The sequence below is a fragment of the Hypanus sabinus genome, chromosome 7, assembly GCF_030144855.1.
Source record: "Hypanus sabinus isolate sHypSab1 chromosome 7, sHypSab1.hap1, whole genome shotgun sequence".
Lineage (NCBI taxonomy): Eukaryota > Metazoa > Chordata > Chondrichthyes > Myliobatiformes > Dasyatidae > Hypanus > Hypanus sabinus.
The window spans coordinates 43347277-43373519 of NC_082712.1; the positions used below are offsets into that span (position 1 = coordinate 43347277).

At 42.5% G+C, this 26243-nt stretch overlaps 1 protein-coding gene across 1 annotated transcript in view; it reads left to right on the forward strand.

Annotated features, from left to right (window-relative positions):
• The window catches only part of LOC132396757 (ephrin type-A receptor 5-like), a 341786-nt gene extending 322311 nt beyond the window's left edge, over positions 1–19475 (forward strand). The window contains exons 16-17 of the mRNA XM_059974617.1: positions 11230–11385; positions 14196–19475. Coding sequence (XP_059830600.1) covers positions 11230–11385; positions 14196–14301 — 262 coding nt within the window. The 3' untranslated portion in view covers positions 14302–19475. The remainder of the gene's footprint in view (positions 1–11229; positions 11386–14195) is intronic.
• The last annotated feature ends 6768 nt before the right edge of the window (positions 19476–26243 follow it).

Here is a 26243-nt window from a genome sequence, read left to right on the forward strand (position 1 = left end):
TTTGCTTGACATCTCTTCATCATCAAATTGATAATCATGTTCCCTTTATTCTGGAAGAAGATGCTACCCCAATGAATTCTCCTGCGAAATCACACCACTCTAGAGTCAGAGTGCATACCTGCATGCACACATTTCAGCCCACCAGCCTTTCACAGAGAGAAGCGGTGTGACAGAATCTAACTCCTATAAAGTTAGTGGCTGTAATGAGTTTGAAGCCAACCCAAGACTGTTTTTTAAACTAAGGCTCAGACATTGGGTTTGTGATGGTAGTGAATTATCAACATTTGCTTTGATTGCACGATGAAGCTGACAGTCACTTCAGGCTTTCCGCACATGTACATTATAACATTAAAATTCTAAAGCTGCAGCCAGTGATTCAACAGTCTCCAGAGGCCATGCTTTCTTACAGCAGCTCCACAGCAATCAAGCAAAATCAATGAAGAAAATATCAGGTATTTACAACCCAGTCTCACTTAAAACACTCCAGAAATGTTCGTCATTGCTGCAGGTACTGGAAGTGTGTGTGTGTTTTTTTTTGATGGAGCATAGAGTCCAACTGCTCAGAAGTAGGCCCACCATTTCCTTATTGACCATCAAATACCCATCCTTACAAATCCTGTTTACCAGCACTGAATCCATAGCCTTATCGACCCTGTAATTTAAATGCTTGTCCAGGTACATCTTAAATGTTGTGAGAGTCTCTGACTCCACCAGCCCCTCATGCAGTCTGTCCAAGAGACCACCCACCTTCTGGAGAAAAAGTTCATCCACAGTCCCTCTAAATCTCTTCCTCTTCATCTTAAACCTAACCCCATTGGATATGACAATTGCTATGGGGAGAAGTCTTACTGACTATCCTTATCTATGTCCCTCGTAATTTTGTACACCTAAATCAGGTCTGCCTCAGGATTCTCTATCGCAAGGAAAGTAACTCCAGCTTATCCAGTTTATCCTTCTTCATGACCGAAACATAGAGTCATAGAGTTATAGATTCATAGACCTTGGAACCTTTTGATTCAATTTATCCATGCCGACTGTGTTGCCTGCGAGCTGGACCCATCTGCCTATGTTTGGTACAGAGCCCTCTAAACTTCTCCTATTCACATACTTATTTAGATGGAATTCTTCAATGAGCTTTCACTGCTTGGTCAGCTTAAAAACACTGTTGTTGCCAGGGAGTTTGACAATAAACAACATTAGGAAAATGGACGTCATATAAGAACATGGAGGTAAAAACAGAAATAGGCACTTGGCCCCTTTAAGCCTGCCCACTATTCAATGTGATCATGCTGATTTATGCTGCTGTCAGCTCCATGCAAAACACTCAATTTCTCGATCTTTCGGATATTTACTTACCACTGCTTTAAGTATATCTAATGATCCAGCATCCACAATACATGGGGGCAGAGAATTCCAGACAGTCATTACTCTCTGAGGGAAGAATTTTCTACATACCTCTTCTCTTGAAAATATGTTGTCATGTTTGAGGTTTCTCACTGGTGAGAACACCTCAAAATCTATCTTGTCAGGTTTCCTTATAAAAGCTTTTGTAGCGGTGTGCTACATGCAGCGCTGAAATAACGACACGTAGTCGGTGAGCTGCAGTTGTAAAAGAGGTTTATTCAAACTTCGCGGCCTCGCTTTAAAGCCTTCCTGTTCCCGCCCTCCCCGGGCGGGAATACTGTAGGGGGCGCATATTCACAGTCCCGTCCCGCGCGCGGGCTTTTCCCCTTGCTGGTGAAGCAGGCTTGGCGCCCTCTTTGGGACTGGCCTCAATGCTGGCGCGCGCCACTTTGTGAGCCGGTTCGAGTGCGCTGGGAAGTGGGTCGCCACATAACCGGCCCCCCCCAGAACTGCTGATACACCCGCCAATGTCCACAGTCTGGGTCAGACTCTGTTTGGGAGGTCTGCCTCTGCGCCGTGGTGCCTGAATCTTGACCGGCTGCGCCAAGTCCACATGGGCCGGTTTGATTTGGTCTGCTGTGAAAACCTCCTCTTTCTCCCCAATGTCCAGCACGAATGTGGACCCGTTGTTTCTGATCACCTTAAACAGCCCCTCGTAGGGCCGCTGTAGCGGTGCCCGATGTCCGCCCCATCGTACAAAAATGAACTTACAGTTTTGCAGGTCTTTGGGTACGCAGGTCGGGTTCTGTTCATGCTGTGAAGTGGGTATGGGGGCCAGGTTGCCGAGCCTCTCGTGTAGTCTGCCCAGGACTGCTGCGGGTTCTTTCTCTTGCCCCCTTGGGGCTGGTATGAACTCTCCTGGGACGACCAGGGGTGCGCCGTACACTAACTCGGCCGACGAGGTGTGCAGATCCTCTTTGGGCGCCGTGCGGATTCCGAGCAGGACCCAGGGAAGTTTGTCCGCCCAGTTAGGCCCTTTGAGGCAGGCCATGAGAGCCAACTTCAGGTGATGGTGGAAACGCTCCACCAGGCCATTCGACTGTGGGTGGTAGGCAGTTGTGTGGTGCAGCTGTGTCCCCAAAAGGCTGGCCATAGCTGACCACAGGCTGGAGGTGAACTGGGCGCCTCTGTCGGAGGTAATGTGGGCCGGTACACCAAAGCGAGATACCCAGGTTGCAATCAGTGCTCGGGTGCAAGATTCGGAGGTGGTGTCAGTGAGCGGGACCGCCTCTGGCCATCTTGTGAACCGGTCCACGATAGTCAGGAGGTGCTGCGCTCCTCACGACACTGGCAGGGGGCCCATGATATCCACATGAATGTGGTCGAAACGCTGGTGTGTGGGGTGGAACTGCTGCGGCAGAGCTTTGGTGCGCTGCTGCACCTTGGCTGTTTGGCAGAACATGCATGTTTTGGCCCATTCACTGCTGACTTGCTTGCAGAGTCTGTGCCAAATGAAGTGTTGGCTACCATCCGGACAGTTGACCTGATGGAGGGATGCGCTAAGTTGTGAATGGGGTTAAAAATGCGCTGCCGCCAGGCTGCCGGAACGATGGGGCGGGGTTGGCCGGTGGTGACGTCACAGAGTAGGGTCCTTTCACCTGGGCCTATAGGGAGGTCCTGGAGCTTCAAACCGGAGACTGAGGTTCTGTAACTAGGGATCTCCTCGTCTGCCTGCTGTGCCTCCACCAGTCTTCATAGTCTACCCCTGGGACAGGGCTAGGATGTTAGGGTGGGAGAGGGCGTCCACCACAACATTGTCCTTTCCTGAGACATGCCGGACATCCGTCGTGTATTCGGAGATGTCGGACAGATGTCGCTGCTGGCGGGACGACCAGGGGCCGGTTGCTTTTGTGAACGCAAAGGTAAGAGGTTTGTGGTCCGTGAACGCGGTGAAGGGCCTACCTTCTAAGAAGTACCTGAAATGCTGGATTGCCAGGTACAGCGCCAACAGTTCCTGGTCGAAAGCACTGTATTTGAGCTCGGGTGGTCGAAGGTATTTGCTGAAAAATGCCAGGGGTTGCCAGTGACCCTCGATGAGTTGTTCTGTGATAGATATGTCCACTGTGAGAGCGGTAGGGACGTCCGTTCTGGGGTGCACTAGCATCGTGGCATTTGCCAAGGCTTCTTTGGTTTTAATGAAAGTGGTGGCGGACTCCTCATCCCAGATAATGTCCTTGCCCTTACCTGACATCAGGGCGAACAGGGAGTGCATGATTCGGGCTGTTGAAGGGAGGAAGCAGTGGTAGAAATTTACCATACCCACGAATTCCTGAAGGTCTTTGATTGTGGTGGGTCAGGGGAAATGGCGGACTGCGTCTACCTTAGTGGGCAGAGGGGTTGCCCCATCTTTAGTAATCCTATGGCCCAGGAAGTCGATGGTGTCGAGCCCGAACTGGCATTTGGCTGGGTTGATTGTCAGGCTGTATTCACTCAGTCGGGCGTAGAGTTGACAGAGGTGGGACAGATGCTCCTGACGACTGCTGCTGGCTATGAGGATGTCATCCAAATAGATGAAAGCGAAGTCCAGGTCGCGTCCCACCGTGTCCATTAACCGCTGAAAGGTCTGTGCGGCATTCTTTAGGAGGAACTTGAAAAGGCCGAACGGGATGTAGAGTGCCGTTTTGGGGACATCGTCCGGATGCATCGGGATTTGATGATATCCCTGCATGAGGTCTACCTTGGAGAAGATCTGTGCGCCGTGCAGGTTTGCTGCAAAGTCCTGAATGTGCGGCATAGGGTAGCGGTCCGGTGTTGTAGCCTCGTTCAGCCTGCGGTAGTCGCCGCATGGTCTCCAGCCCCCTGTTGCTTTGGGCACTATGTGCGGGGGGAGGCCCATGGGCTGTCGGACTGCCATATGATCCCCAATTCCTCCATCCTCCTGAACTCCTCCTTCACCAGTCGGAGCTTGTCCGGGGGAAGCCACCGAGCACGGGTGTGGAGGGGTGGTCCTTGTGTCGGGATGTGGTGCTGTACGCTGTGTCCGGGCATGGCCGCTGTGAACTGTGGTGCCAGAACCGAAGGAAAATCCGCCAGGACTCTGGTGAAGTCGTTGTCGGATGGTGTGATGGAGTCTAGGTGTGGGGCCAGCAACTGGGCTTCACCCAGGGAGAACGTTTGAAAGGTCTCAGTGTGGACCAGTCTCTTCCTTGGCAGGTCGACCAGTAGGCTGTGAGCCCGCAAAAAATCCGCACCCAGAAGCGGTTGGGCTACGGCGGCCAGTGTGAAGTCCCACACGAACCGGCTGGAGCCGAACTGTAGCCGCACCATACGGGTGCCGTAGGTCCTTACTGTGCTGCCGTTCGTGGCCCTCAGGGTGGGACCTGGTTATCTGTTGCGGGTGTCGTAACTCGTTGGAGGTAAGACGCTGATCTCGGCTCCGGTGCTGACCAAAAAGCGGCGTCCTAACTGCTTGTTCCAGACTTGCAGGAGGCTATCCCGATGGCCAGCTGCTGTAGCCATCAGCGGCGGCTGGCCCTGGCGTTTCCTGGGAACTTGCTGGCCGGGCTACAGCGGCGGGCTTCTGCGCCCCACCACTGGTGGTAGAAGCACCATTGTTTGTTGGGCTCCTCACCCCTGCCTCTGGGGTTAGTGGGCTCTGCAGCTGAGCCCGGTCTGGTCTGCTGCTGGGAGCGTGGCCTGGTGATCTGTGCGACGGACGCCCCATTCTCCTTCTTGGCTTTCCACAGCACGTCTGCCTGGGCCACCACCTTCCGGGGGTCGCTGAAATCCACGTCGGACAGCAGCAGGCGTATGTCCTCTGGCAAATGCTCCAGGAATGCCTGCTCAAACATGAGGCAGGGCTTGTGTCCCCAGCCAGGGACAGCATCTCGTTCATCAAAGCCGATGGAGGTCTGTCCCCCAAACCATCCAAGTGCAGTAAGCGGGCAGCCCGCTCGCGCCGTGAGAGTCCAAAAGTCCTTATGAGCAGGGCTTTGAATTCTGTGTATTTGCCATCCTCCAGGGGTGACTGCATGAACTCCTCAACCTGGGCGGCTGTCTCCTGGTCAAGGGAGCTCACCACGTAGTAGTAACGTGTGGCATCCGAGGTTATCTGCCGAATGTGGAATTGGGCTTTTGCTTGCTGTAACCATAGGTGAGGTCGCAGCTTCCAGAAGCTTGGCAGCTGTAACAAAACTGCATGAACAGATGTGGCGTCGTTCATCTCCGGTCCAAATATTGTTTGGCCTGTTGGGGTCACCAATTGTAGCGGTGTGCTACACGCAGCGCTAAAATAACGACACGGAGTCGGTGAGCTGCAGTTGCAAAGAGGTTTATTCAAACTTCGCGGCCTCGCTTTAAAGCCTTCCTGATCCTGCCCTCCCCGGGCAGGAATACTGTAGAGGGCGCATATTCACAGTCCCAGCCCGCGCGCGGGCTTTTCCCCTTGCTGGAGAAGCAGGCTTGGCGTCCTCTTTGGGACCGGCCTCAATGCCAGCGCGCGCCACTTTGTGAGCCGGTTCGAGTGCGTTGGGAAGTGGGTCACCACATTTACATGTTTGAATGAGATCATCCCACCATCATTCTTCTAAACCCGAAGGAATACAGACTGAGACAGTCTAGCCTCTCTTAATAATTGTACTACCAGTTCTTTCTGGGCAGCTTTCTTCAGGGTGATATAATTGATTGTAAAACCAAGGTGGTTAAATATAAAATCTTATAATATCATGGTAACAAGATTGTAAGCAAAGCTATGTGAGGCCAAAGTAATACTTATCCCCAATGATACAAATTGTGGAAAGCAATATGGAAAGCAATATGGAAAATTTCCCCTGATAGATGTGTGGTTGAATATCCACTGTTCACTATTGATCTTTCACCATTGTGAGTAAACTGCTTCTTGGGGGGGGGGGGGTGTTAAACTAAATTTGCAGGGGGCCGGGGATCCAGAATGTGAGAGAGGATAACGAGGGGAAGAATAAAGGACAGGTGGGGACTACACGGTTCCAGAATATTAAGTGTGTAGTAGAGAAAGGTGAGGCGGAACAAGTGATAAGGAGGACACATGTACAGAGGGATGGTCTGACGGAACGTGGAGTTAAATGTGTTGAAAGAATAAGTAAATTTAGGAAGGACAACAAAATTCTAGGGGCATATAGCCCAATGGGAGTTCAGGGAGCTGGGTTAAGCACAATAGGCAGCGATTCAAACAGACAGAGGAGAAATGGGCTAAAAATTCTATATCTGTATGCACGAAGTGTCAGAAATAAGACGGATGAGCTTGAAGCCCAAGTGCAAATGGGTAACTATGATGTTGTTGGGATAACGGAGACATGGCTGCAGGGAGATCAGACCTGGGAAATGAATGTACAAGGGTACACGTGCTATTGTAGGGACAGAAATGTGGGCAGAGGGGGTGGGGTGGCCCTGTTGGTGAGGAATGAGATTCAGTCCTTTGCAAGAGGGGACATAGGGTCAGAAGAAGTAGAGTCTGTGTGGATAGAACTGAGGAACAGTAAGGGCAAAAGGACCCAAATGGGTGTTGTCTACAGGCCACCAAACAGTAGCATGGATATTGGGTGCAAGTTGAATAGGGAGTTAACATTGGCATGTGGCAAAGGTAATGTCGCAGTAGTTATGGGGGATTTCAACATGCAGGTGAACTGGGAGAATTAGGTTGGTGCTGGACCACAGGATAGGGAGTTTGTAGAGTGCCTACGGGATGCATTCTTGGAACAGCTTGTACGAGAGCCGACCAGGTACAAGACTATTCTGGATTTAGTGTTATGTAATGAACAGGATTTGATAAGCGATCTTGCAGTAAAGGAGCCATTAGGAGGTAGTGATCATAATATGATAAGTTTTTTATCTGGAATTTGAGAAGGATAAGGGCAGCTCAGAGGTGTCAGTGTTGCAGTTGAACAAGGGAAACTATGGAGCCATGAGGGAGGAGCTGGCCAAAGTTGACTGGACAGATAGCCTAGCAGAAAAGACAGTGGAACAGCAATGGCAGATATTCTTGAGAATAATGCACAAGGTGCAAAATCAGTTCATCCCCCAGAGAAGGAAGGATTCAAAGGGGGGAAAGGGGCCATAGTGGTTGACAAAGGAAGTCATATGAGATTGTATAGCATTAAAAAAAAAGGAAGTATGACAGAGCTAAGGTAAGTGGGAGGACAGATGATTGGGAAGTTTTTAAGGAACAACAGAACTTAACTAAAAAGGCAATACGAGGAGAAAAAAATGAGGTACGAACGCAAGCTAGCCAGGAATATAAAGGAAGATAGCAAAAGCTTTTTTAGGTATGTGAAGAGAAAGAAGATAGTTAAGAACAATGTTGGGCCCTTGAAGAATGAATTGGGTGAAATTGTTATGGGAAACAGAGAAATGGCAGAAGAATTTAATAAGTACCTTAGATCTGTTTTCACTAAGGAAGACGCAAGCAATCTCCCAGATGTATGGATGGGCCAAGGACATAGGGTAACAGAGGAAATGAAACAGATTGACATTAGGAAGGAAACGGTGATGAGAAGACTGATGGGACTGAAGGCTGACAAATCTTCAGGTCCAGATGGTCTGCATCCTAGGGTACTAAAGGAGGTGGCCCTGGAAATTGCGGATGCATTGGTAATTATTTTCCAATGTTCCTTTAGATTCAGGATCAGTTCCTGAGGATTGGAAAATGGCTAATGTTATCCCACTTTTTAAGAAAGGAGGGAGGGAGAAAACAGAGAACTATCGACCTGTCAGCCTGACATCGGTGGTGGGGAAGATGCTAGAGTTCATTATTAAGGATGAAATACTGGCATATCTAGATAGCAGTGATAGGATTGGGCCGAGACAGCATGGATTTACCAAGGGTAAACCATGCTTGACTAATCTGTTGGAGTTTTTCGAGGATGTAACCAGGAAGTTAGACGGGGGAGATCCAGTGGATGTAGTGTACCTCGATTTTCAGAAGGCACTTGATAAGGTCCCACATAGGAGATTGGTGGGTAAAGTCAAAGCTCAGGGCATCAGGGGGAAGACATTGACATGGATAGAAAACTGGTTGGCAGATAGAAAGCAAAGGGTAGCGGTGAATGGGTGTTTCTTGGAATGGCAGGTGGTGACTAGTGGGGTTCCACAGGGCTCGGTATTGGGACCACAGGTGTTTACAATTTACGTCAACGATTTAGATGAAGGCATAGAAAATAACATCAGCAAATTTGCTGATGATACTAAGCTGGGTGGCAGTGTGACATGTGATGAGGATGTTAGGAGAATTCAGGGTGACTTGGATAGGCTGAGTGAATGGGCAGATACTTGGCAGATGACGTTTAATGTGAATAAGTATGAGGTTATCCACTTTGGGAGTAAGAACAGGAAGGCAGATTATTATCTGAACGGTGTAGAGTTAGGTAAGGGAGAAATACAAACAGATCTAGGAGTCCTTGTTCATCAGTCACTGAAGGTGAATGAGCAAGTGCAGCAGGCAGTGAAGAAGGCTAATGGAATGTTGGCCTTTATTACAAAGGGAATTGAGTACAAGAGCAAGGAAATCCTCTTGCATTTGTACAGAGCCCTGGTGAGACCACACCTGGAGTATTGTGTACAGTTTTGGTCTCCAGGGTTAAGGAAGGACATCCTGGCTGTAGAGGAAGTGCAGCATAGATTCATGAGGTTAATTCTTGGGATGTCTGGACTGGCTTACACAGAGAGGTTAGAGAGACTGGGCTTGTACACGCTGGAATTAAGGAGATTGAGAGGGGATCTGATTGAAACATATAAGATTATTAAGGGATTGGACAAGATAGAGGCAGGAAATATGTTCCAGATGCTGGGAAAGTCCAGTACCAGAGGGCATGGTTTGAGAATAAGAGGTAGGTCATTTAGGACAGAGTTAAGGAAAAACTTCTTCTCCCAGAGAGTGGTTGGGGTCTGGAAGGCACTGCCTCGGAAGGTAGTGGAGGTCAATTCTCTGGATGCTTTCAAGAAGGAGCAAGATAGGTATCTTATGGATAGGGGAATCAAGGATATGGGGACAAGGCAGGAACCGGGTATTGATAGTAGATGATCAGCCATGATCTCAAAATGGTGGTGCAGGCTCAAAGGGCCGAATGGTCTACTTCTGCACCTATTGTCTATTGTCTATAACACCAGGGAGGAAAACTCATCCCTATTGATGGTTCTTGTCTGAACTCAAATGAACTGAATATCTGGACAGCAATACCAATGGCAAACCACACCACTCCCTGCCCACTCCTGAATTATTTTCTTATTGAAATCAAAAGTAAAGAAATTCGATTTTATTATAAAACAAAATGCATTCATAATTAAATGATTTTACTTCATTTCAATTGCTTGCTTTCTCATTTAATTTGCTGGGAAGACACCCAGGTTAGCTTTGCTGAGACCCTTCACCGAATCAATTTTGATCACTTCTACAGCGCTTCACTTCCCAGTTCCACCCAAACACCTACATTATACTTACTTCTCATTTTTCCTTATTACATTGAAGGGGGCTATTTGGTCTCTCTTGACTATGCCACGTTTCAGAGAATCCCACTGACATTTTTAGTTCCCTGTAACCCATTCTATCTCACATGCTCATTGACTCCCCCAGATTCTCATGGTACTCACCAAACTAGGGTTAACTCACTGTGGCCAAAGAACCTGTTAGATGACTTTTGAAATGAGTGAGGAAGTTGGAGTTGCCAGTCGATCACAGCCAGGATGTGGCAACTTCACAGAGAGAGTACCGGATTCTGTTACTGACTACAAGCTGCAGAATGCCTCACACTACCAGGAAATAAATGCTATTGGAAGTAAATCTGCCTCAGAATTTCAGCAGTACAGGGAGCAACATGTCCTCAGGCTAGAGCTGATGACAATGATTTGGATGGCAAGGTTTCTTTGCAGTTCCCTCTCACTTTATTGTTTGCATCTGTGTTTTCCTCTTTGTTGATTTATCACCCCCCCCTCCCCGCCACTGCCTTGACACAGTGTTATTTATTATCAATAGCTTTATTGTTTCTTTTTCTCAATGCGCTACTTCACATTATATAGTAACTAAGTGTCAGCAGATTAGCATCTACAGATGATGTCACTGACTGTTTTCAGAGCCAGAATAACCATTCAGTAGAGGGCCCTGGCTCAACAACGTGACCTTGCCACTCTAGTAGCTGCCAGAAGAACAATGAAATTTGGAGCAATAAATCCATTCATTTTGTTGCAAAATGTGCAACATCTCTTGAGCTACGACGAGGAGGAGATGTCAAGGCCTTCCTGTAAAGCCTCTCTAGTCATTACAATAGGCAGCAACCTTTTGCCATTTTGTTAGTCAATAAATCTCTCAATTCAATGTCAGTGAATCTTCACGGCACAGTGAGAAAGTTGTTCGATCTAGGAGCAAATTGTGTCTAATACTTAACTGTCAATTCTATAATTCTGGGTATCAAAGGCTTCCCTCAACAATTGGCTGAGAACTTAGAACTTATAAAAACAGAATTCCATTTTTGAATCTGAAGTAAAGAGCAGAAATATGTCAAAACAAAAATGTGGTGTGCCTGTTGCACAATACTGTGAGAAGTTGTTGGAAGTGAAGTGAAGTAACGAACCACAGCTAACAGACATGAAAGAAAGTCATCAAGCTTCAAAGTAGGAATGCTCTTGTGCCTAGTCCTTACTTGCAGGATGGTTAAGTATCAAAGGAAAATGAATAAAAAGATGCAGCTTTCGGAGGAAATATTTGCTTTTTTAAAAAAAAATATTGTTGGTACAGCACTCCAGTATTGCCTCTGCCGTAACCGAGAACTTCACTGCACATTACACCAGTACATCAGAACTGAGTTTATCAAGTACTTCAGCTTTCCTAGAGCATTTACGTGACATTCCTCTTTGTTCCAGAGGATCTAACTTACTAATGGAGCACAATACGATGGGCTTCAGTGCGTACCGGTCTGTGGGAGAATGGCTGGAGTCACTTAAGATGGGTCAGTACACAGAAAATTTCAATGAAAGTGGATACACCTCGTTGGATGTGGTTACCAAAATAACTCTGGAGTGAGTAACTTCCTATTCAGTGTTGCTGTTTATGCCCGATGAATGGGATTGGTGTAAACTCCCATCACTGGGAGGTATTCACATTACTTCTGACTGCTAGTAAGGTTCTACGCACTTCAGGAAAGAAGGATCCAATGGACAAGGAGTTAAGTTCATCTTGTATTCCTATCTGATCCATATATTTATTACACTGAATTAATATCACCAGTGTATTTACCACAGTAGGTTTAATAACCAAGAGTCTCCAAATGTGTTGTTATGTTAACACCAATGAATGTTATTAAAGGAGTAAAAACAGGCACTATTGTCAGACAGGCAAAATCTAAGGAGAGGGAAATCCAGAGTTAATGGTTCAGGTCAGAACATAAAGAGTAGAACGAAGAACATCCATTTGCCCATTTCTTTGGCTTTGTCCTTAAGCAGTGGTTTACTTGATCCTCAACATTATATATGGATGAGTAGTAATCACTTTAACACCTTCATTTACCAGTTCAAATGTTGTCATTCGTGTCCATCAGATGAATGTACTGTATGGTGTAATCTTTAGAAAATATTTTAGCACTTTAGTACTTCGCTGTACAAACCACCATAGATCTGCTTGGAGTCTTATATACAAACGTTCCAAGCATAGTGATCAGAATTTACCTAAATTTACTCTGGAATGAACAGATTTACCTTTGGGATTTTATAATCTGGGAATACCAATCAATCTTGTTTTGTATTATGGGCCCGATATAGTTCAATTTACTTACCATCCTAATCCCAAACTCATTCATATTCAGTGGCAATAACATGGGCTGTTAGTTAGTATCCATGAGCATAGAATCCTAAAGAGCAGCTTGTAAGTTCATCAAGGCATTTATTGAAGAGTCCAGCATTAAAATGCTGCAACATTATTTCTTACAGGCTCAAGGGCATTAAGGAGGGTAACCTGTGCAGTGATTATTTCACATCATTATCTGTCCCTGCTGACACTTGTCCCCTTTGCCTGCATGTTTACAGAATTCTGAGCATGAATTCTGGGAATGTGTAATTGTACCTGAATGCTCATATTTGGCCATGGGGCTTAATTGCGATTCCTATTCCTTAAACCTTTGAGTTGCACTGCTTGGAGAAACACATTGTGTAAGATAATATACGTTGTGTCAGATTTGTCCACTTGCTCATACATTGGCTTTCCAATTACCATGTGAGATGGTGAGTCCTTGGGTTAAAATTTGTGACGCAGATAAATGTGAGGCTATAAATGCTTGCCTGTTAAATAAGCCAGGATATATGACAACATCTTCTGGAGTACACACATATAGTTAAGTACAGCAATCCAAAAATAGAAGACAGCGATTCATGGTATACTTTCTCCAGTGTAATCTGAGAAATCAGTGAAATTAGAGAATGTAACAGATGTGGAAATGTTTCTTTAATTGTATGCAGTGTACACCCTATACAGCAACATATGTGCATTGTAATTTGCTCTGAATTTTGATCCATTGAAGTTATAAACTCAATGGAACTGAATTTCTGAAGCAGAATATATTGCCATTTGCTACTGTATGAATTATTTAGAAAATATGTCAAAATGTCTGCCCTATTTCCACTGTAAAAAATCCTTGAAGATATTATTTGTTACAAAATGTGAGTTTTTAAAACCATACTAAGCCACTGTCGTTTCTTAACAACCGCACTGATCTGAGATTTTATGTATAGATTGCCACTGTTTAAGATAAACATTTTAAAGTTCCATACATTTTCCAAATAATGATTTTTTAAAAAATAATTGGTTATATTTCAACTTTGAAATGCTGTATATGTTTCTATTTTATTTTCTGTAAAATGTTTAAAAGATTAGATATAAATTATGCTCTTTACCTCCTGGTTTGTTGTCTGTGAGAATTCTTCAGTGCTGTTAGTAGTCCTGTTTAATGACTTTGCTGATGTTAGATTCCAGAAATGCTTTGGAGTTGGCCTCTAACAACCACTGATGTTGGGAAGGATGGAATCCTTTCCATGGAGTTCTGTAGAGTATTAGATATTTGTGGAGAGCTTTCCTTGAAATTAGAGGTCACCAACATTACTCCACTACTACCTTCAAAATCCATATGCTATTGCATTGTTTAATTTTACACTAATTTAACAGGTTCTCATTATTATTGAAACAGATACAATTTAAAACGTATATGAAGACACAATATGGCTTGACTTTGTTCTACTTTCCTAATCAATCAAAGCAAAACTGGTGGGAACATGAAAGAGGGAGGCAGAATGTAAATTACCACTTGAACTGTATTTCCTTCCCGCTATATTGTGGAATGAGCCCCCAAATCTCTCCGTATCTCATGCAGATTCTGGCAGAGGTCGGGTAGTGGGATGCGAGTGGTGCATCCTCATTTGATGTCATGTGTTCTCACCGCCATTATTGCTCCTCCTCAGGGCATCCCAGTTGAATTATAAGAAAACTCATTTCCACAACAAGGTAGACAGGGCATGTACAATTGTTCAGAGGCACTGGAGATATATTCTATCATATGGTTATATGGCAAACGAACTGGAGCCTGACAATAAAACTTGCAATTTATGAAATGCAAACGGACTAGCTGTTATTAATTGAACTTGGACTTATTTACCGAAAGATCAGTGGCCAATTATTTCACTACTGTAGCAGAATTACTTTTAGGGATCAATTTAGTTCATGATTATTACGCAATGCATGCACACGTCTCTCCATTCTTTCCTTTAATATCTATTTTAGGTGGTGTCAGTAGAACATACTCTTTACAATTTGCTTGAAAACTTGGTGCATTCTGTTCCTGCAGAGATTTGAAGAGAATCGGTGTGGGTCTTGCTGGCCACCAAAAGAAGATAATGAACAGCATTCAGGAGCTTCGAGTTCTGTTTATGAACGGCATGATGCCTGTGTGACACCCTCTAACTGCTTGAGCTGCTGCCAGCCATTCAGCACTTTTGTCTTTCTCTGTGGTTATTCCTGTGTGCTAAAGGGTGCAGGGGGGTGGGGGGAAGAATGTCTGGACCAAGAGAATGCAATTATTGCTCACTTTATTGTTTCTGTATTTGAATTCACTAATTGCTAAACCTTGAAATCATCATCACTGGAAAACTATGTGTTTAAGACAAATCCAACAAGGGTTGTTGTTCATCCACTTCCTTCCATAACAAGCAGCACTGAACACCTTGGCACAATTATTCCCCTGTTAGGTGGCAATGGTACCTGCATTACAAGACTCTAATTTTCTATGGAGAACATCTGATTCTGTGTCAACTTCAAATGATCTAAAAATGACAGTAGATCCATAATAGTTAACGTAAGTTTGCTGTATCAAGTTTTAATGACCAACAGTTGTGTATTGAAGAGCAATATTATTAAGTTTACTACTTTGTAGTAAGTTGTTTTGTAAATTATAAGTGCAGTTATAATATGCTATATTTAATAAGTTATAGAACGTAGTATATAAGGTCTTTGCTTGACTCGGTCTTGATCAGTTTGTATTTATTGATTAAAAATGTTAGCACGTAATGAAATGTTATTTGAAAACATATTTACTTTGCTCTTAATATTTGAATTTTCATCTGTATATATTGTACAGTTTGCTACTGCAGGGTACAGACTTTTCTGTGTAACAAATTAACTGTATAATTTGACTAAGATGAGTGACACTTAACATTTTAATTTGAGGACCCTCCTTTGGTTCCAAATGGTATGAAGCTGAGAGCTGTAATGTAATACTGGTGTTAATTTGGATTGGTGAGATTGCATTGTAGGGAGATAAAGAACCTTCATTAACTGCAGTACTGAAGTAACAGTGTTACTCTTGCATGTTAGCTTTAACTTGCCAGGTTACTGAATGTGTGATCCAGTAATGGCATAGCGAGCGGCACATGGGACCTGGGTAAACTGGGCAAACTATTTTGTATTTCCTAATCTAATCAGATTGAAAGAATGAAACATTACCAATGCAAGATCTGGGAAGAATATGTATATTAGGCTGGATGATTTTAAGTCAATGCAGTTTATAGAAAGAGGAATACAAGTGTGGGAGCAACAGACTGGGTTAATAAAGATAAGAGATACAACTATGAACATGTTTTTTACATTTTTGAAATCTCCACCCAAGTAAGTGTGGTAATTGTTAGTGGTACCAGAGAATTTGTTTAGCAGTAATTTCAATTCAATGAAAGAGCCACCCAGAGTGAGATGGATAAGAATTAATATTATGCAGCATTCAGTCTGTTCCACAACATAAGTACAACTGTCTCATTTCATGCAATGTATTGAAGGGATTCTGGCAGTGAGAAGGTTTTCTTTTGAAACCCAACATCAGGGCAGCAGAACACAGTAGGACAAACTCTAACAAATCTCCAGGACCTAATGTTTCCCAACCCAAGGTCTGAAGGAAAGCAGGTGACAAAATCACAGATAATCTTCTAAGGCATTCTATTTTGTAATAGTCTCTTTAGGTTGGAAAATTGCATGAGTAATTTTATTATTTAAAGAAATGTAGAAGACAGAAATTGGAATATTATATACACATTGGTTCAACATTTGTGCTGCAGAAGTTGATGGGAACTGTAATGACTAGCTGAATGATTCAGCATAAATGGATTTCATGAAGAAAGTAAAGTTGATGGAGGATGTAAGTTATATTGTGTACCAGAAGGCATGTGATAAGGGTCATGTTTGAGAGGATTGCGTAAAAATAAGGTCTTTGGAACTGAAGGTAAGGTATTGATCAGTTTGAAGTATAGATAGGCAGTTGAAGGCAAAGAGTAAAATTAAATGGCTTGTGTCCAAATAGGAAGGAAAACTTTTACATAGATTGTGATCTGATTGTGGGGACTCGTAAAAGAATATACAGTAGAGAGCTACACAGAGATACAAATGTGCTAAGTAGATTGGAGCATGAAATTCACAAGAAATTGATAGGCTGAGCAGACAGTATATGGCAGATATCCTTAACACAAATAACCGAAGTTGTTCGACTTGGTTCTACAGAATTTAGATTTAAATTATATTAATATGGTAAAGGCTGTGAAGAGTGGAGGCTTAATGAAACTTAGAACTCTGTATGCATTGATTGACATTTCCTGACATTTCCAGGATCTTGATCGGAATAATAGAGACTATGCTTTTGCACTTTGGATAGTCTGAGAAAAGGATGTATACACTCACTGGTTAATTTATTAGGTACACTAACTTGTTTATGCAAATATCTAATCAGTCAATCATGTGGCAGCAACTCAATGCATAAGAAAAGCAAGCAGACATGGTCAAGATGTTCAGTTGTTGTTCAGACCAAACACCAGGGTGCAATCCAAATGACTTTGACAGCGGAATGATTGTTAGTGCCATATGGTGTGGTTTGAGTATCTCAAAAATTTCTGAACTTCTAGGATTTTCACAAACAACAGTCTCTAGAGTTTACAAAGGGTGGTACAAGAATCAAAAATCTTCCAGTGAGCAGCAGTTATGTGAGCTATAATGTCTTGATAGTGCGTGATGTCAGAGTAGAATGGCCAGACTGGTTCAAGCTGACAGGAAGGTGACAGTAATTCAAATAACCACGTGCTTCAACAGTAGGGTGCAGAAGAGCATTTCTAACACACAACACATTGAACCTTGAAGTGGATGGGCTACAGCAGCAGAAGACCACAACTCAGAGGAGGTACCTGGTAAAGTGACTACTGAATGCATTTTAACATTGAAGTGCTTAGAAGTTAGTAAACCTGCGCTTCCAAATCAGGCCATGGAATGTCCTGCCATAAAATGCAGCAAATGCTATTTCAAATAATCATTTCAAAACCAAGATCAATAGCTTTCATTGGTTGAGATTGTTATAATAAAATGACGACAGCTAGATAAAATTAGGATACAGAACAGTCATTATCTCACTGTTGGCAAAACAAACTCAAAAGACCAAACAACCTGTTCTTGCTCCTGTGTTTATACATCAGTTATAAATTGCTGTCTAGAAATTTGAAACTACAAAACAGATGAACTCACTCAATTAATCTCCACTAAAAAAAATAGCTACTGAGGGGCTCATGAAGAACAATAGCTATGATACTGGATAAATTCAGGCTTGCTGTTAAAAGACAAATCATCTCATTAAGGAAAGCAAAGATTAATATTAATTTTCAATTAAAATGATTTTAAAGGTAAACTCCAACACTATAAAGGTTACAGTATTTCTGCTTCTCAATTTACTTGGCAATGCATATTTTATGTTCACCATTGCAGATATTTTAAAATGTGCTTTTAAAGGTTTTTTTCTCTTGGCAAGTCAGGACAGATATGCCAGTGAGTTTTATGATCTAAAGTATGTTGAAAGAAATTTCAAAACATCCAATTCTCTACAGTTGTCAGAGAAATGCATCAAAGAAGTTCACATATTCATCAACTAGAGTTGAGAATACTTTACCTTTGTAAGGTTTGACTGGTGAGCATACCAGTAACCCAACTCCTCCACCACAAAGGTTTTTGGAGCCATTTAAAGTCCTATTATCCATACAGCTATAGGTACTGACTGGATCTAGATTGGTTCTACATTCAGTGTCTGAAGGTGATAAGGCAAGGCTTATCTAGATGGTGCTGAGGTTCCAAACTTCTGAGGGTCAGCCAAAATATGCTACAAAGTAGAATTAAATGCTTGTCCTTACACAGCCTCTGAGTGCTTTATTGCTTTTGAACTTCATAAGGAAAAGCATGGTGTATGAGCACCTGACATTACCTTCCTAGCCCTGAGTCAGTTATAGGTCTTTGAATTGCATATTAAATGAGGCCTTTCATCTGACACAGCTCCTTGTGAATGTGCTATCTGGTCAACCCTCAGTGTTTATAGGACATCAAGCTGAATGATCCAATTTATGCCAATGATCATCCTATTAAAATGATAATTTGGCCCCTTTTCATTCTGAAAAGCACAGAAACATTTCCTTTATATTTGCTCTCTTCTTTTCATTCGAGTAACTGTGGCAATAATGACATCACCTATTTGACCCAACACAAATCAATGCCAGTTCTGTGGAGATGGTTGATAGACATCTCCACACCTGAGTTTTTCGCTCTCAATCCATAAATTATAAGTCAAGCTTTTATCCTGCTGTGTTTTCTATCTGGTTCAGTCTGTTCTGTGAAAACCACATTGATCTGAGACCTGCATAAATGGCCATCCCATTTATGTATTTATGTGACTGACAGTCAGTCCCAGGGTTAGAAAATGACCACCTCATGCACATGGGCCAGGCAGACAAACATGCCAATTGAGAGAGGGCTTGAAATTGGAAGGATTGCCTGTCCGCGTTGGACAGAAAGATCAGTCCAACACCATGGTGGCGACAATGCAATGGTCTAGTCCTTTGGTGAAGCCCCATCTAGAGAAGACTGACATAACTCACCTTCATTGGTGTAATGTCCAGCATTCAGTTTAGCATTATCTGAGTTGAATTCCTTGTGGACCAATGCCATGTTGGCAGAAATGATCAGACTTAATGAATATATGAGAGTAGGGATAGTGCAAAAGTGGAATATATTCCCAGAGTTGTGTGCACTTGGAGTGAAGGCAGATTGTGGTACTGGTGTGGGGGAAGTATTTTAATGAAAAGAATAAAGTGCATGATTATTGGGAGATTTCCTTTGAACTACTGCAAGAACATGAAACTATTTCTATTGCTAACTCGATCATTTTGAATTGTGCATTATCTTTGTGTTGATGTTATTAGGGTGCATCGAGGAATTTTTAAAGAAACGTATATTCACTTTTTTTAGGTGATCTGTAAACTGAAACAGAATACAGATTAATTCACATGCAGCAAAGCAGCTTACAGTGGAGCAGGGTGATCCAACCAACTGCACTTGACGCTTTCAGTTACTGGGTAATAAGCAAACACATAAACACTGTTAGAGTTGAGATTTGCTTTTGGTTGTTTATGACTAAATTAAATTTTAACAGCTTTAGCGTGCTTTATTTATTTTAAGAGCTGTATCCGAACACAGTGTGTGTATTTGTTTGTGTACATGTTTTTGTAGTGTAAGATATGAGATTTTATATTTTCATAAAAAATAAATTTTTATATCATTACATGTGAATCTCAATTTGTATATCAATAATAGTGAAAAAAAACAGAGCTATACATTTCACATTCCACCTCACTTCCATAACAAAATTATTTGGGAAACAATATTATAATAGAACCAGAAGCAAACATTGGTGCATGAAAATTGTGAGGTAAGTGTGAAGCAGAAGTGTAGGTTCAGGTATGGATTGGAAAAGAGGTCAGAGCAGGATCACAGCTACACATGGAAACAGGAGAAGGAGTAGGCCACTTGACCTCTCATGTTTGCACTACCATTCAATATGAGGATGGTTAATCTACCAACGACCTCAATACCATAAATACCCTCAAGGATTTAGCCTCCACAACCTCTCTGGGGTAGAGAATTCCAGGGATTAACAAAGAGAAAGTAGGAGAAAGGAAGAACAGAGAGGGAGAGAGAGAAGGAAATAGTGAGAAGGGGAGAGGGAGAAGGAGAAGGGGAGAGGGATTCAGTTGGTGCAAAATGGAAAAGAACCCTGACAACAGATATCACAGTGATCAGTGCACTATTAGTTTGAGCTTAGACTACCAGTAGTGTAACTGTTTAAATGAAGTACAACTCATTTGGGAATGAAGATGTTAGAGAAACCTTTATGGCTCCTCTGAGTAACTATCCCCACTCCCAAGTTATGTGTACCAGGTTGTTATTAATGGTTATATATACACATACATACACAGTCAACTTCGTGAGAGCATCTATCAGACATCTGTACTGGTCTCAGTCAACAATTGTTTTCTTCCATTTATCTGGAAAATGAGAATGCAGACAGTCCTTTCCTTCCTGCCTTGTGCATCTCAGTCTCCTCTCTCTACCCCTGGTACCAGCTGCCGTCAGGTTGGGCAGCTTGATAAGATCTCCATCTGAACTGTGTGTGAAGCATCACACACTGATACAGCTAGCAAATGTTAAAGGGACAGGGCAGGATTCTCATCATTTTCATTGTATAATTGCTGAATGTCTGAATTAGAATTATAATAGTTGCTTCAACAAGTTCATGCTACTAATTTTGTATTGAGCTAGCCTAATTCAAAAGTAGGCAATGATTTCAATTGGCTTAGATTTCACATCAATCATTGCATTGTTAAAAGAAAACCATCAAAGACCATCAGTGAGGAAATAAAAAAAACATGTAGTTTGGAACTAGCTCACTAAACTGCTTTGATTGGGCTATGTCTGACGCCCCAGTGTTTAGTGAAGTGTTTGAACATTTAGCGGAGTCCAGAAGGATGGGAGAGGTGATCTCACTGATGCCTACAGGATACTAAAAGGCCTGGATAGAGTGAATGTGGAGAGGACTTTTCCATCAGTTGGAGAGTATAGGATGTCTCAGAACAATGGAACACTATTTTGAAAATGAGATGAGCAGCAATTTCTTTAACTGGATGGTGGTTAATCTGTGGAATTCATTGCCTCTGAGTGCTGTGGAGGCTAAGTCATTGAGTGTATTTAAGTAAAAGAGATAGATTCTTGAATAGGAGGGGATTAAGCATGGTGCAGAGAAAGCAGAGGAATGGGTTTGAAAAAAAAAACAGCAGAGCAGACCCAATAGGTAACATGGCCTAATTCTGCTCTTATATCTTATGGTCTTATGGAATTTACTCTCTGGAGATTGTTATAGAAAACCAGAATATATCTTTTCTTAACAAACTGTTGATCACCTTTCCTTTTTCAAAAACAACAAATGCAAATTCAACAACTGGCAGAGTGTAATAAGGACACCAAGATTATCAGCCCTTTAATGCATCCTTGTGATGCAATAATCACAATTTCACAACATCTGGAAAAATTGTTAAATGTCCGACGAAACAAGAAGCAAAACAGATGCAAGATGTCTGTTACAGCACAACCCCTGTTTTGCTCAAAAGGTCAGGAAGCTTCTGTGGAGAAGGAAAAGCAATGGTTAATACTTCCACACCAATGGCCTCACTGTCATTCTGAGAGGTCATCAACTTGAAGCATTAACTGTGCCTTCCTGCCTCTCTGACCCACTCTGTCTCTTCAGCATTTTCTGTCATTTTAATTCGCCTGTGGTGAGCAAGCAGCGTTATGTTTGATTAATGAAGAATAATTAGACATGCCATGAACCACAATTTCAGGCCATTATTTTAACCTTGACTGCACAAGTCTGTGGCACTTTGCATAGTTTCATTTCAAAACAGATTAACAGCAGGGATCCTGACTCAACCTCTAGGTACAGACAAATATGAATTTACTGAAAAACATTTTATATCCATCTGGATGATACTCTAACAGTAAACAAGGATAGAAACATTAATACAAAGTAAGGATTGTGTCAAAGCTGAACCTAGGTAGGGGTGTGTGCGGAGAAGCAGAAACCAAGTTCCACCTACCAATATGTGATTATGTTAGATGTGTGTGTGTGTGTGTGTGTGTGTGTGTGTGTGTTTAACATGCCATCTAAAAAAGCATTGTCAAGTTTACATTCTTATACAATCTCCTACATACAGAATAGCACAGGGTGAAATAAACATGTTTTTCATCCCTGGAGTTCTGAAGTGAACCACAAAACACAGCAACTGTTGGTCTCCTTCTGGAATGCCACTTTTGTATGAGATCCCAAATATGTCAGTGTCGCCATAGTTGTGGTCCTACACCTGAATCTAATGATCCTGTGGAGCTGAGTACAGAAGCTAGCCTGAGATTTCACTGCGGGATGAAGGGAGTGCAGTTTTCAATGAGTTACTAAAGCACCTCCTGCTTGGAGATTAAATCATATACAACCATGATTTATGACTCTGTAATCCATGTGAGCTAAGACCTGAATGAAAATGGTGGGGAGGGGGTGGTGGTGATTATACTTGGATCAGAGTCCACTATTTTCAAAGTGTGAGTTTGCTTGATAACATGTGGAGGACACCACATGCAATGCAAATAGAGCTTCTCCCACAGCCTATTTCATGAGGCATAAAGCAGGAGTGTGTCAATGAGCTTTGTTGCCTACCAACCTGCTGTGGTAATTCTATTGTACCTACTTCTCAGCGAGGTGCACAACAGAGTCATCCCAGCTTTCCCATCTTCCAATAAATTCTTTATTGGGTGATCTCCAACACAATAACATTGCATCATTTCAAGCACAATAAGCCAACAAGTAATAATGGTATATCGAAATAAAAGCATAAATAAAGGAAATTTATGATGGTTTATTCTCCTTTGGAAAAATGCTTTCAGATCATGCACAACAATAATGAGCTGTTGGTACTGGTACTTGGTTCAATATTGTCATATGTTCTGAGATACAGTAAAAAGCTGGTGTTTGCATGCCATCCAGCCAAACCATTCCAGGTATAAGGTATTTAAAAAATAATAAGGTACGTATCTCAGGCTTGAGTGCGATAATGTATCTTGTAAGTTACTCACTTTCTGTTCTTATTTGTTCATTCCTGATTTGTTTGGGCTTTGTGAGTTTCGACAGAATGGCTCCAGGGCAGTGTTCTGTACTGTGTGTGGGATGTGGGAAGTCTGGGAGACCTCCAGTCTCCTGGATAAACACCTCTGCACCAGGTGCACCGAGCTGCAACTCCTGAGAGAACGTATTAAGGAAATGGATTTGCAGTTCGATGACCCTCGACACATATGGGAGAATAAGGAGGCAATAAACAGGAGCTACAGGGAAATAGTCACCTCTTGATAGCAGGAAACTGGTAACTGGATGACTGTCAGGAGAATGAAGGGAAATGTACAGCTAGTGCAGAGTACACCTGTGGCTGTACCCCTCAATAATAAGTATACAATGTTGGATACTATTGAGGGGGCAACCTACCATGGGGAGCTACAATGACTAGGTCTCTAGCACTGTGTCTGTTGCTGTGGCTCAGAAGAGCAGAGAGGTGAAGGGGATTGCAGAGCCAATAGGAGATTCCTTAGTTAGAGGAACAGAAATGAGGTTCCATGGGCACAGGAGACAACCAGTGTGTTGCCTCCCTGGTGCCAGCATCAGGGATGTCTCAGATTGGATACATGGCATTCACAAGGGATACTGCCAGAAGTCTTGGTACGTTTTGGCACCAATGACATAGGTAGACAATGAGAGGAGTTCCTGAAGGGAAATTTCAGGGAGCTGGGTAGAAAGTTGAGAAGCAAGAGCTCGAGGGTAGTAATCTCTGGATAACTGCCTGTGCCACATGCCAATGAGGGTAAGAATAGAATGATTTGGTAGGTGAATGCGTGGCTGACTAACTGGTACAGGGGACAGGGGTTCAGATTTAAGGATCTTTGGGATCTCTTCTGGGGAAGCTACGACCTGTACAAAAGGGATGGTTACACCTAAACCAAAGGGGATTCAATATCCTTGCAGGCAGGTTGGTCAGATATCATTTAAGATGATGTAGTTGGTTTACAAACAGAGGCAATCAGTAGTGAGAAAAGGCTGTTAATAGGGCAAAATTGCAGTCAGCAGGATGAGTTGCAATGTAAATAGTGGACAAACTTGAAAAAGGTAAATATAGGACACTTTGTTTTATTTGAATGCACACAGTATATGGAGTAAGGTAGATGAACTCTGCACAGTTACAGATTAGCATGCATGATGTTGTAGGCATCACTGATTCAAACTGAAAGATTATAGCCGGGAGCTAAATGTCCAAGGATACACATTGTGTTGAAAGGACGGGCAGGAGGTCTGAGTGGACGGCATTGCTCTGTTGGTAAAAAATGAAATCAAATCATAAGAAAGAGGGACACAATTCTATAGGGGCACAATTGAAAGCATCATTGCCTGGTATGGGAACTGTACTTCCCTCAATCGCAGAACTCTGCAGAGAGTGGTGTGGTCAACCCAGCACATCCATAGATGTGAACTTCCCACTATTCAGGACATTTACTAAGACAGGTGTGTAAAAAGGGCCTGTAGGATCCTTGGGGACCCGAGTCACCCAACCACAAGCTGTTCCAGCTGCAACCATCCAGGAAATGGTACTGCAGTATAAAATCCTGGACCAACAGGCTCCAGGACAGCATGCTTAACTCATGCTGACGCAATTGTATTTCTATGTGATATTGACTATCCTGTTGTACATACTATTTATTATGAATTACTATAAACCGCACACTTCACATTTAGACTGAGACATAGTGTAAAGATTTTTACTCCTTGTATATGAAGGATGTAAATAATAAAGTCAATTCAAGTCAATTCAATTCAGTTCAGGTGATATAGGGTCAGAAGGTGTTGAATCATTGTGAAAAGAGCAGAGGAACTGCAAGGGTAAAAAGACTGATTTGAGTTGAATACAGACCCGAAACAGTAGTAAGGGTGTGGGCTACAAATTACAATGGAAGGTAGAAAATGCATGCCAAAAGGGCAATGTTACAGTAGACATGGGGGATTTCAATATGTGGGTAAAATGGGAAAATCAGATTGGTGCTGGATTTCAAGAGGGGTGGGATTTCTATAATGCCTACGAGCTGGCTTTTTAGAGCAGCTCATGGTTGAGCCTACTAGGGGATCAACTATTCTGGATTGGATGTTGTGTAATGAAGTGGAATTGATCAGCAAGCTTCAGGTAAAAAACCCTTCAGGAAAGTGATCATAATATGATCAAATACACCCTGAAATCTGAGAAAGAGAAGCTAAAGCCAGACGTAGCAGTATTACAGTGGAGTAGGGGGAATTACAGAGGCATGAGAGAGGAATTGAACAGAATTGAATAGAAAAGGACACAGGCTGGGATGACAGGCAGAGCAACAATGGCAGGAATTTTGGGAAGCAATTCAGAAGGCACAGGATATATACATCCCAAAGAAGAAGACGTATTCTAAAGGCAAGATGATGCATTTGGCTAACAAGAGAAGTTAAAGCAACATAAAAACCAGAGAGGGCATATAGTATAATAGAACAAAAATAGAATACAAAAGTAAGTTCATCAATAATATTAAGGAGGATACCAAAAGCTTCCTCAGAAACATAAAGTGTAAAGGAGAGGATATTGGACTACTGGAAAACGATGGTGGAGAGGTATACATGAAGGAGAAGGAAATCGCGAAAAATTCTTTCTTTTCAAATCTTTTAATTATTATTATTATTATCATCCAAGATAACAAGAGTACATCGAAGTAACACAATGTCTCAAAGGGAAAAAAAAACAATGTTACAAGGATTAAAAAATATGGTGACACAAAAAAAAAGAAAAGAAAAAATAAACTCTACTACAGCAAGAAAAAAGTGAAGGGAAAAAAAGAACCCATTAGGTGTTCAACCCCGGAGCCATGAGTCGTACAAAAAGCTTCTAAAGATAAACATCAAACTGCCAGCAAAAAAAAATTATACCAAAATTTACAATTAGATCGTGGAGAAAATCTATCAATTAACTCAAAAAATGGTAGTAATGAGCAAATGAACCCCATCTTTTCACAAAATCAAACATAGGTTCGAAGGTTCAACTTCTAATTTTCTCCAAACTAAGACATAGCATCACTTGAGAGAACCTTTGTGACAGAGTGGGAGCCGATGTATCCTTCCACTTCAACAGAATGGCCCTCCTAGCTATCAAAGTAACAAATGCAATAACATGTTGGTCAGACAAAGAAATACCACAGATATTTTGAGGAATTATTCCAAAGAGCACAGTTAATTTGTTAGATTGTAAATTATGAACCCTTTGATGAAGGGTCCCATTGGAAGAAGTTATAATTTATTATTACAATGGGATAAACACCCTTTTTTAAGATTAAACAGGATTGAGAAAAGGAATTTAATTTCACTTTTATGACAAAGGATTGGATGCGGATCTTG